At 34.6% G+C, this 13,835-nt stretch overlaps 1 protein-coding gene across 2 annotated transcripts in view; it reads right to left on the bottom strand.

Moving 5' to 3' along the window:
- Positions 1–13,835, bottom strand: part of LOC126976601 (tRNA dimethylallyltransferase) — a 247,704-nt gene that overhangs the window by 122,760 nt on the left and 111,109 nt on the right. For both annotated transcript variants that reach the window (XM_050825012.1, XM_050825011.1), the window contains exons 2-3: positions 6,870–7,007; positions 5,465–5,865 (exon numbers count right to left, since the gene is read on the bottom strand). In XM_050825012.1, coding sequence (XP_050680969.1) covers positions 5,465–5,865; positions 6,870–7,007 — 539 coding nt within the window. The remainder of the gene's footprint in view (positions 1–5,464; positions 5,866–6,869; positions 7,008–13,835) is intronic.

Here is a 13,835-nt window from a genome sequence, read left to right as displayed (position 1 = left end):
GTCATAGATTGTAAAGTACACCTACACGAAATATAGTACATTACTCTAGTTATGAGTATGGTTGGCATCCCTTCTCCGGCCTCGGTCTCGGCAGGCTATCTCGTCAATGTCATGTTTATTCTATACGGGAAAGAGGCCCATTTTCAAAACCATTAACACGCTGTGTTTTTGATTTGTTTTTTCCGTGGATTAGTGAATCTTGAGTTGGTTAAAAAAATCATAAAAAGTTATTAAAATATTAACATGTTGCGGTATGTTTATTTGGATTCATGAATTTTAAATTAATCGTAAAAGTTATAATTATATAATCGCTTCAATGTTCTATATTACTAACTTCTAACTTAATTCATTCCAAAGGTTGGGGTTTTATAAAAAAAAACCACAAAAAAGGTAAATTGTACTTAAAATGACACATAAATTTTACGACACTTAACATTTATTTTAATACTAACTGTGAATACTGGTTTCGCTGGATCATTTTAAATTGTTTAATTTGCAAATGATAATAATCTATCACAACTTACTTCACATTTTTTCATATAAAATTTTTTATGTCACTAAAATGTAGGCTTACCTTTGGAAACATTTCAATTAATTATAGAATTCTCTAGATCATTTTAGAATCTTCTAGAGCAATCCAATACGATTTAGAAATCACATATTTCAACCTACCATATCATCTACAACTTTATAGGTGTACTTGCAACTAACATAGTGCATGATGGGAGCCTTTTACCTATTGGGACATACTATCATGTCTATGCGTCTGCGACTTGTAGTTTTAGCTGCAAAGTGAAATGTCCCTATTTTTATGTATATATATTTTGTCAATTCCACTTCGTGTATTTATTCTTTTTGTATGCGAATAATTGTTTTGTTATTTAAAATACTAAGATCGCAAAGTGTATTCAAAGAAAATTCTCTAAAGTTCTCTGCCAGAGAAATCTAAAAATTCTGAGCGACACTAAAATTGCGTACCTTGAGACATAATATGTTAAGTCTCTTTTGCCCGGTAATTTCACAGGCTAACGGAACACAATAATTCTTGCTACTAACATTACTACTTCACGGCAGAAATAGGCGCCTTTGTCATACACATAATCTAGCCGGCATCCTATGAAAAGGGGCCTTCCAGTGGTATACATAGATTATTTAAACTTTGTCTACCAAAAAATCCAAACAAATAAACAAAAGAATACAAATGTCGGTTGAAAAGAAAAACAAAACCAGGACAGTCTTGTAATTCCTCTGGTCTTACAAGAAAGCATAATAGACAGCGATAACTCGATCAGATGTTAGACAATATCCTTTTACCAACGACCAACAACAGTAAAAATTATACAAAATTTTATGAAAATTAGTTATTTATTCTAATAACTAACAAAGATATTTTACCTAAACAATGTACCATTGATGTTTTCAATGACAAGAAACAAGAAATAACTTAAACTATTTATTAAATTAACCAAAAAACTTAACAATAATCAAAAATAGGACAAAGGAAAAATACACAAATTTAATATGGTCATTTATACAAAGACACACAGACGAGTTTCGCGCTTGTGTTGTAATCGCACGATAAATAATTCGGGGTTTATCAGAGGGGCCATGCTTGTGATATGGCGACAGTAACCATGCATTAAGGTTTCTGAGGACTGACAATGGAATAATTAATAATTTACTTAAAAAATTAAAAATAGCAATCGACAATAAGGGGGCCATTAATTACGTGAGCCATTTTTGAGAATTCCTCGACCTCTTCCTCCCCCCTTCCACACCCCTAATCGCATGCGAGATTCTTCAAAATTTATGTTTTCGCTATAAACGTGTTATAGTATTGAGAAAAAAAACAAAAACGTAACTTGTTGTTGAAGACTAGCAATAATTTTTCAGGTAATTTTATACCCTTTCCTGCTGGAAAAATAACTACGTGATATTGGCCAAGAAAGTGAGATTTGGAAAGATTAAACTTGATACCCTCCCCCTCCCCCCTAGAACACCTTATGTAATTAATAGACGCCCCTTAAAAAGCCTTTAAACCTACATCGTAAACGATAAATATGTAAATATGGAAAACATTTCATATCTGACATGACATTTTTGGCATCTTTGGTCTTGAAATCGGTTTTAACTGTGCCCCTTTTTTTCTTTTTTGAAACTATTTTAAAATGATAGGATATCACAAGTCCAGCAATAACCAATATCATAGGAATTCATTTCATGTGGTGTTGATCTTTTGGTTTCAGATCAAATCAAAATCACTTTATTCATGTAGGTCACGGAAATGACACTTATGAATGTCAAAAAAAAATTTCTAATTGAATCTACCGCTACTTCGTAAAGGGTTGGGCTAATGAGAAGAAGTAGCAAGAAACTCATTGCCACTCTTTTATATCAAGATTCACATTTCCATCGATTTACAAATCATTTCAATTGCAATATAATATGTAAAGTGATGCAACAAACATACTCAAACGTCAAATAGTCAATACCTTACACGAGTAAGTCAAAAAAGTAAATGTAAATTAATACAAAAGTTATTGCGTACAGTAGCTGCATCATCCACACACACCGTAAATAAATAAAGGTAGTCTGTGAGCATTTTATAAGCGATTATAAATAAAATATATATATATATATATATATAACTTTTAAAAATCTGAAACCGAGTCTCCGGCAACAGGATCATCCTGCCACCACAAGCAGCGCCCGTTCACGAGCATGACGCATGAGCCAACCATCGCCTCCCTCAATCATATTATATTTTATCCCATCCCATGTCGCCGCCAGAAGCAGTGACATTTAAACGAGCATGATGAAACCTGTTACGAGAACTCAAGCAAACAACAATAAAAGAATCCTAATCTACATATCATGCAATACTCACCAAATAGTCACAATTTGACAATTCTGCTTAAACTTGTAATTAATATTATATATTAATAATTATATTTTACTAACAGCAATCAAAAGCTCAATCCTTTAGGGTAATCAAATCAGAACCATTTTATTTATGGTCAAGAAAATGACTTTTCTTTTATATCCACCGCCTTCGATTCATACAAATAAATCATTTCACTTCATTTCATTTCCAGGGTTGACCAATAATAAGAGGAAGTCGCAAGAAACTCATTGTGACAATCATTCACTGACAAATCATTTCAGTTACAATATATGTAAAGTGATGCAGCAACAATACTCAAACCACAAATACTCAAAAAAATATATAAATTAATACGTAAAAACTAGAGTTATTGCTTATATATACAAGTTGTATATAGTTTGCATCCAGTATCTATTTAAATGACTTTACAATAATGTTGAGTACCTTAAGATATTCCTCGATGGGTAGAGAATACACAATAAGAAAATCATCGTCCCTGAAATTGAAATAATATGAAATCGTAAAAAAATTATACCCACGTCTGCCTTCTCATTTTTCAGTGCAAATCGGTCGGTTCTAAAAAGACGCAAAACAAGGAAAATATAGTCACCCTATTCAGATAGTAGAGCCAAGGTCACTCTAGTGACTACGCACACCGGCAATCTACGAAATCCTTGACTACGGTCAGAGACCTGCGGAAGTCGACGCGGCCAGCCAACGTTGAACCGCCGCCGTTCATACGATTCAACTTATAGAGTAATTTCCTCGAACAGACCCGGCCCAAGAGACGGCTCAACGCGGCTGGACAGCGCTTTTATGTCATCATGTCAGCCGGCCTTCAATTCTGATGTTTATGTTAATCACTAAAACCGGACAATGTTTCTAGGTGTATTTTGAAGGAATCATTGACAATCGTTATTATGTGTAACTAACTAACTAACTAAAATGTTTAATAAATTTTGTCATCACCATGGTCTGTCATTCCTACTTTATTATTTACATTACATTCTCAAAAGTCCAGCTTTGTCTGCTTCCAGAAACTACTAGACGCATTTTGGATTGGTTTAATAAGATAGTTGTCGCTCTTTCAAAAGTCCCAGTAAAATATTTACATTTATAATATTAGTAAGGATATGTATGACATTTTATTGACAGTATTCTACATTTGTTAAGCGGCAAGTCGCCAAAGCAAATTTTTAACAAGCCGCCAAACCAGGCGTTACGCTTTCAAGTACTGAAACGACCCTATTGAGAATGACACCCAAACGTCAATTATTGCAAACATGAGAGATGTTTTGTTTTAGCCTTCCTAATGATGATGAACTTTGAAGATAGCCTGCTATCTGGTATCGTCAAAATTTGCACTACAATCTCATCCAAAATCCAACGAATAAAACTAATTTTATGCAAGACATAAAAAAATAATTTATTAATATTTAAGCAAATTAGATTCTTAAGAAGAAGCCAGTATCGGCGGATGACGCAATAATTATTTAAAATCGTCAATTTAGTATTGAAATAAGTATGACAGAATTCATTACAATGGCTGCGATGCTTGACCTGACTCTCTTAACATTTGCTATCAATATTTTATAATGCTAATATGTATTCAATTTAAATACAAGAAGGGCACCTTAAGATCCGATGTTGAATATATACCATATTCAAAATAATATCTTAACTTTGTTGACCAACCATCAGTGGACATTAAGGCCGCAATATATCTCATCAACAGACATCTTTGTACAGAATGTCGGCTATGCCTTTTCTGCCGTGCAGCGGTAATGTGCAAGCATTTATCATGGTTCAGTTTTTGTCATAGAAGAGGAGGATAAACGAGCGTAAGGATCACCTAAAGTTAAGTGATCACCGCCGCCCACATGCTATTGCAGCACCAGAGGAATCACTCCCGACTGTGCGAGCCTTTTAGAAAAGTGTACGCGCTTCGCGTATCGTTCTAGGAACACCGCACAAAGAAGCTCATTCCAGAGCTTGTTTCAACGTTGAAGAAAGTTCGTTGAAAAGCCTACTGTGGAGAAATGCCACATGTCCTGATGGTGGGGATGATATCCTAATTTATGGCCTGTCGTGCGACGGAGGAATTTGGCGGCGGGAATCAGGTTACAAGCCAGAAATAGAAACAGAGGGAGAAATAGAACGACAGATTTAATCAGTGGTATCTTAAGATGCCGTGATAAAGTAATATCGAACCACCCACAGCTTTCACCAAAATATTTCCAACTACTTGGATCTCCGTGTATTTTACAGGAAACTTTTACCTATTATATATCGCCAATAGCTAGATTACTTTGATGCTCCAAATGGGTTATGTAATCTTAGAAATTGTGTTTTAATACAAGTTTATAAGGCACAGACTTGGAATGACATTATTGCTCATTCATTCATAAAACAGGTTGAATGAGTTGCTATACTAGAGACAATTTTCTTTATTTTGTAAGTGATACGAAAATAAATTAATTTACCTGCAATCTTGTAAGTGTTGCTATTGCGAGTTTTAAAAACTCAAAAATTTTCATACTCTGTTACGTTAAGTATTTTATATTTTTATCAAAAACTTACCTCAGAACTTTCCGTCTGTTATTTGGATGCAAACGCGACGCCATAACCGGATCCACAACCCTCAATCTATCGTGAATTTCTTGATTCGTGAACTGTGCTTCATTATCAATGTCTTCTAAAAGCTTATCCCTATTCAAACCACCGTTATCATCATACATTTCTCTAACCACTGCACAATCAAATTTAGCATGTTCATGATCTTCACAATCTAAAGCCTTCTTCTTGAATTCTTCTTTAGTATCAATATCATTGAAATCTCTTTTACGTTTACTTTTCTCCCAAAGCAATGCGTTTGTGTCGTCCATGTCTTCAACTAATATTTTATACACAATAGATTCTATATAGTATACCGTGCCACCGGCGACAATTGGTATTTTTTCTTGAGCTGTCAAATTGTTAATCTGATAAATAATTAAGGATACAGATTTTTTTAGAGAAATTAACGATATTGAGGAACTATTGACAGCGTTGAATGAAAAGGTGGAGATTAAAATATCATGTCGCATATAAGCCCAAAAAATAATATTTCTCAAAAGAAAGTTTAAGATTCGTTCCTGATTAATATCGCAGTGATGTTATTAGACGGGCCTTTGGAAAAAACAAACGAAAAGAAGAGAAAAATTAACATAATTTTTTTTATTTATTAACTTCATATAGAAGAGGAGATATTATTCCTAATTATTTTTTACAAAAGACAGTGTACTAAGCAATACAGACTTGACTCGTCCGTAATATAATTTGACAATCATACCAGACATACCTTCAAAGAAAAAACAAACATACTCTAGTGGCAACTGTCACTACAGAGATAGCATTTGTGCAAACTGTTGCTACAGATACAATATTATCATTAGTGGCTTCACGAACAATGTGTTGTTAATTTTAGGAGACATTCCAGGGCCTGTGGTACCCGGCTGAGCAAACAGGTCACTGTGCATAGCAACAACACTTGCTCTAACATTTGAAACTAAACATTCATTGACTATACATACTTTTAAGACGCAAACCATTAAGAGTATTATTTATTGTAAAAGTTATACAGTAATGTCTCTCTCCAACAACACGGAGTTGTAGTAAAGACGACTTAGTATGATTGAGAATGAATTGCTTGAACAGTCTGATGATATTGAGACCATGAACGACAAAAGAGTAGTGATATAATAAGTATTCTTAAGGGCTTTGCAAAGTCTTAAAGAAAAAGTGAATCATAATTGCCAAGATTGTAGACTATAGAAGTATATTTCACTTTCTGAAAAAGTATGGGTTATTAATATTATATAAACACGGTATTTTTGGCTATATTTGCTAAATTTATACGGTATTTTTTACTTTTATATATATTATATTGAATTCCTGATCGGCAAAATAGACCATTTTAAAAAGGTAACTTTAGATTAAAGGATACAATTTCCAGTGCCCTGTTCCTGAAGTCCACGACGGTGAAGTTCTGGTGAGGCTCCAATATATTGAGCAGGTGATGGGTGACCAGCTCCCTCTCTGTGAGCGAAGCCTTTGCAGTCACTATATCAAGCCCTTTGTATATCTGAAACAATCACAAATAGAATAAACTATAGACATACAGAAGGAAAGAAGATGAAAGTGATGAAAACTATAACGTCACACCGCTACATACTTAGCCGTATTGGTATTTAAATAGTAATTAGTACAATTAAATATCGTTTCCTCTGCTGAGAGATTTACGGAAAGGGGTTGGCTGGACCAGCCTTTATGAATACAGGATTGTAATAAGAAAATTGATATACTTATAATGAAGAAGATATATATACAGAGTTTCTATAAATTATGTGATCATTTAAACATGAGATACAAAGTAAGAAGGTGTTTTACCATTATGAAAAAGTATCATTCTCAGCCAGCTTTGTAAAAAATAATAAACGCGTTAAGTGAATCCAAAATATGAAAGCTACCGCAAAACACAATGCCACGGCAACAATAGGTGTGAAAGCGACGCAATAAACCTCCCCAAAAAGGATAATTATAGAACAAAAGACGAAAACCCGTGACCTGCTGGATTTACAAAGGCTGCTCTTTAAATAAGTCAATGTGTCGATTATGCAAATAAGTCTAAAGCGTATGAAATGTATGTAATAGGGCCGAAGCTAGGGCTTTATTACACGTTAGACAGAGCCTACTCATATTATAACTATGCTTTGTTTCATCATTTAAACTGCTCTTTTAACTGTACAAAATTACATTTCAAAACCAATGAAATTCTATAAATTTAACTTAACTAAAATCTTATAAATTTTAACTTCACTTTCACTAGATTTTTCAGATATTCCAAAACCAAGAGTGCCGTAAGGCACACTGTTCCCCCACCAAGTTCTGACACTTATTTTGTTTATAAAATGGTTTATTTATTACATCGTCATATAGATCGATTCGTTAGCTTTCAGATACATTCGCACAAATCATTCTAATTATGAGCAATGTATTAATACACGTAAAATAATACGCGGCGTGATTTTCTAATAGCGGTGGTCCTTAAATAAATAAATAGCTAATATTTTTCAATAACATTCCAGTATTTTTCGGATGGAAGTTCTCAAGTAATGTAAATAAGTCCGTGAAGCATTGATCAAATAATCCTATCTTTTCCATAAATAACATGAAAAAATCTATCGAGAGGAAGACCAAGCATTGTTATGTAGGTACCTACATAGGCAGACTCCTTCTATACATTGCTTCATCAATGCGGCGAAGTATGTGAGGACTATCTGAATAATGGTAGCGGCAGACTGATGAATATTTATCAAGTGTTACACAAATAAAGGTAAGATTAAGAGGGAATATTAATATTTGGAGCGGCAGTCTTTTAACAAGAGCTTCTGGACAGATGGAAGCGTCACGTGCTACTTGATCAACCTGCCCACAACGGCGCGGGCGTCTACCTGGCTCAGGCATTTCAACAAGAACATTAAAGGGGAGATAACTATGCTAAATATATGTTACGGTCACATTCATACGATCACGTGTCAATGGAGTGATCAAATATTAAATTAAGGATAATTGGATCGGTAAACTTTGACAGTAATCCAATGGTTGGAGAAAGAACAGAGCTTTCTTTCAAATAGCTAAGTGATATAATTTTCTCACTTTCTTTCAATATAACACTTAGAAAGATATATTACTATTTTTTAAATGAGTTGTCTACAATTTTGTTTTCTGTTTTTGTTTTAAATTGGCATAAGTACATATGACATTTCTAAGTAAAAAAAAGTTTTTTTTATAAAGTAAAGAGGAGATAAATATAACGAAATAGAACTATGCCTTCAAGCTACGCTACTTAAGTGGATTGGAACTGACTTTACCCGAAAGAAACCACATGAAATTAAAGTTTAAAAAATAATAAAAGATGAAACTACGCACAAATTTCATTCATTATCACCATTACGTAAGTGAACCAAATAATAATTTAACAAAAGAATAGGCTATCGGGGGTCACGGCGATTGTGACAACGCTTGCGCGCGCCCTTCCGTCATATCATTCGGCGGACAAGATCGAATAAGTCACCTTGCTACGACTTAATATAAATAATGTTTAATTATTACCAAATTAATCTAATGATGTTTTTAAATAATAATGTATACTTCGCTGTTTTATTTTGCTATCGTGAATGTTTGAACTCGCACTGCAAGGGTTGCGTACGTTTCTATTATTTGTTATTATATTAACAACAATTATACACATTCTGTAAATTTTTTAGCTGACTTTTGACTCGTTTATGAGGTACAGCTTGCTGACATATAGACGGACGGACAAACAGTCTAGTCTATTGTCCCTATTACTTAGAACCTTGGGTACAGAAACAATCAAAGACATTTGTTGTCCGTATCTCCGGAATGTGTGGCAGTAAGATGAAATAAATAAACAATTACTGAAAAAAATACCCAATCAAAAATACGGCAATTAAATTCTTTTTAGGCTTGGGAATTATAACAATGCACATAAATCAAAATCCATAGGATCCTTAAAAGATGCCATAGATTGCCATAGGATTCCATCCTAGAATATATAAACCGATTTAAGCCGTTAATTACCATTCAGTCTAAAGTCTTGCTGAAAATCGTATATCATATAGGCGTAAAAGGCATTTATTTTCTCAAAATTGAATCCTTTAGAATTCTTTTTGATGTCATTTCTAATATACTATATACTACTACCACTTCGATGCTACACAGAACATAATATCAACAATAAACTAAAAGCTACGTAAACTATCCCACGAATGCCCACGATAGTGTGTACACAGCAAGAGTAGCAGGAAAATATATTTCTAATACGATATTTAAAAACAACCATGATCAAAACAGAAACTTGTAAGTAATATAAATTTTGGTGTGTTATTCCAATTAACTTAACTTTTTTGTTTGTTAACCGATTGTAATGATACCAACACTAAATATAACGTTGAGCTTCCCGCAATACATCTATACCTACTGCATTCCAATCAGTTTAGTCCTTGCTCTTTCATATTTTTTGTCGTTGCTTATACTGGCATGCACCAACAAACAGACAAAATACATAAACCATCTGCAGTGAAATATCTCAGAAGAATATTTTGAAGTAATGCTTCAAAATATTCTTCCACAAAAAAGACAAGCTATTCTTACAAAGCGCCGAATCAAACTAGAAATAATGAATGATATAACGAAATCCTCAAAGATACTTTGAAAACATTTAGCCAGTAAAAACTTCTATCCAGGAAGTAGACTGGTAGCAGTCTGTCGCTTTGAGGATAAAACATCTTCTCACTTCATTTTGGGAGAACCCAAAGATTGTTATTAGCATAACGAAAGTTGTTGATCTTGGTGATACTATCCCAGGAATTAATAAGGGATTGACTAAGATTTAAAACTCTAATGTAGAATTTTCAGTAATATCAACTACTCAGGTCTAATTAGTAGCCAACGATCCGGACTATAATATCTGCTGGCTATCAAAGTCAACTCAAAAATTCAATCAGAAGATACGACAATTTTAACAAAAAGTTACAACAGCACAAGAAATTAAAATAAATATTCAAAAAAAAAAGTAAATAATATTGTTCAAATATAAAATTAGATGCAAAATCGCGTGGGAAGATTAGCTTTATACTACATACAATTCAACTCCAAGTACCAAATTTTAGTTTCCTATGAAGTAGTCTACGCTTCTGAAGTTTTTGTTGATAATCAGTGACTTAACCAGTCAAGAATTCGACGTATTTCAGATGTCAACATATCTGAAACTATAAAAGCTAGTTTGATAAGTCTACAGAGGGAATCCTGTACTGAAAATCTCTGCTTATATGCACCAAGACAATCAAAGCTTTGACTGTTATAATAAGGACGAAAGGCTTCTAGAAAGACTGGTTTCCGTTTCCTTAGTCCCGTTTTAGAGGGTGCACTCCCGAACTCCCTGAATGCAACTACCAATTATTATTTATAATATATTGTAATTTTATAAGTTATAGGCAAAATTTGAGTTTCATTCCCTTTTTTTTATGATAGTAAATAGTCAACATGAATCTCGTATTAACATTTTGAGATAAGGTAATGAGAATTTGAGAACAACACAAGCGATTTTAATGCAATCTTCTTTATTCAAAGAAACGCGGCCCCCACCCACATCAATTCTAAAATTGAGATAATTTTAAAGTGTATATCGTGACCAAACAAATGTGATCGAGAAACTGGTGCGTGTTGTTCTGGATGGGAGGTCATCGTTGATTAGCCGCGAGCCGTCCTACCGCAATAGGTCACAAGATATGCATGTCTCAAGGTGACTTGAAGATTTTGCGCATTATTTGGCTGTCTGATATATTGGCTGGTGTGTATAGCGGCTTTTTAGTATCTGCTGAGGTCTAAATTTGAAAATGCAAATATTATCTATGATCGCCTGGTGAAAGGGCAGCCTCATACTTTCAGCTTTGGAAGTGGATTCATGGATTTCGCAAAACGACTTGGAGATAAGGTAGGTAAATTTATTGAAGTAGGCGTTACTTTGCGGAAATCCATAACTATCCAAATCTGAAGTCTCGTGCCAGATTTTGGCGACTCAACATGTACTGAGGATGCCTCGTGTAGAGGCGAAACACGTGTCGAATAATTTAAAAGACAAATATTGGCGGAATTAACACTAAAGAAAATTTACAGGAATGACGAAATGTCCAAGCTACTGCAGTTGGTTTTGGGGCTGCTGTTTGAGTGCCGAAGATAGCAAGCGAAATTTGTCGGTCTCATTAAGTCGTCCATCTTTGTGCCGTTTAGGGTCGAGATAATTGGCCCGGGAGGCCCAGAGGCACTAAGAATGTAAAAAGTGCAGTGTCTACGCCTCAATAGGGCTAATGGAAAACCAAGCGCTGGCAGCTATTGCGGTGAACGGATCATCCAACGAGTCCAACTTCGTGTTTGTCGTCCGTTAGCCGCTATGAAAAACAATAACATCGATGCGCCGTACGGTTAAAACTGGCGTGTCATCTACCATGAGATTTGGGTGTCTTTCAACAATCAATCTTACACAAATATTTGAATGTGAAAAAGCTGTGTTCTTAATGAGTCCCATAAAATTTGACTGAGTCGAAAAACGAGCCGCGTCAAATTGGTGTGGGACATAGTAACAAGTACTTACTACTACGATCCCAAAACAAAGCAGCAATGGAGCAAGTGGGTCTAGATGAGCTCTAACTAACCAATCACGCGGGTGCAGTTACTTTAAGCGGATGATCGCTTCATATTTTAGTAAAATTACTATGCAGAATCGATTCGAGAATTATTTGAGGGAAGTTATTGACAGACAGATAAATGAATTTTGGATGTGGAAAAGCTTAGCCATCGTATATACAGTTCGATCTGGCTTCCGTTGAGATTATTTTCTGATACTAGTGCGATTTGCAACACCAAAAGAGACTTTTTTTATGAGAAAAAGTGCTCCACGGCACAAAAAGGAACCTTTGTGGTACCCATCTATCTGGCATACTGAGCTAAGAAAGACTCTTTTAAAGAAGAATGGCAGATAGTGAAATTACTTGGCTAATGAGACAACATCCTATGTCTCAAAGTGACGAGGACAATTGCGATGCCGCTCCAACTTTGAGTTCGAGAAGAAGTGGCAACAAACTCATTGCCACCTTTTAAATCAATATTAACAGGTAATTATAATTATTCTTATTGCAATCGAATCAAAAATATGAAATTAAAACACTAGATATAATAAAGGGCGAACGATTTTGTTACCACATTAGGAAAATAGATCTCTTACAAATCCACAGTAACCAGTAGCGATTGGTTACGATACCGCTAGCCTCATATGATTTCCGACTTATTAGCATTACGATATTTTGTTTGTTTAGCGTGAGTATCACAATAAAATAAATAAAAAATCACTTTTAGAGAATACAAACGCATGAAGGCCGTAGCAATACATATTTATGTATAAATCTTATAACAGCAATCAAAATCACTTGACATAAATAACAAAGTAATTAAGCAACAAATTAAGCTCCAAAATCTGCGCTTCGCTACAGATAGCCTCAAACCTACGACCTGAGATAACCTGAAATGACTACTGAACCATATCTCATATTATTATGTAATTATTCTGTTCAAGCTTAAATTGCACGCATATGAAACATAAATTGGTAAATTTTTATGAGCGTTGCTAAGAGAACGGTGCGCGTAATCAGTTCAAGCGGATAGCGATTTTACGGCTAGATTTTATTTGTTTTATATTTATTTTGCATTGCTGTACTTCCTTAGGTGGAGAAGATAGAAGTATTGTGTCTTCTACCGCATTTATCACGAAGAGTGTCTGTCCTGATCTCTGACTCCTAATTCCAACACCGCAACATTCGCTCCAAACTAAGTCATCATCCTAACAATCTGGATGTGTAGTGTTCCTTCACAGTACGGTTGTCAAGGAACTTTCTTACACGGATATGGTACGAGCCGACTTTGCGGGGTGTTTCCGGGTCGAGAGACGGTACGAGATAGGTATCTTCAAAAGCCACCCTCTAAAGGCCGGCAGCACTCCTGTGATCCCTTTGATGTTGCAAGAGGAAATAGGTGGCAGTGATCACTAACCATGAGGTGCACTTACTTGTCCTATTGTACCATAAAATAATACACACAAAAATAAGGTTGATTAATAGGTTACAATAATTTTGGATAGACCGATTTTCCATTCTGATGGATTCCACGATAAGATCTGGTACGTACAAAAAGTGTTACCCAGTGAGTAGGAGCAATATAATAAGTATAAGTGGATAATAAAAAAGCGCAAGTAAATTTGTTATCAAGAAAATAAGACTTGATAAGGCTATCTGATATTAAGTGATCACCATCAGCCAGAAAATTTAGATCAAGAATG

The sequence above is a fragment of the Leptidea sinapis genome, chromosome 41 (genome assembly GCF_905404315.1).
Source record: "Leptidea sinapis chromosome 41, ilLepSina1.1, whole genome shotgun sequence".
NCBI classification, from domain to species: Eukaryota; Metazoa; Arthropoda; class Insecta; order Lepidoptera; family Pieridae; genus Leptidea; species Leptidea sinapis.
This window is presented reverse-complemented; position numbering and strand designations above follow the sequence as displayed.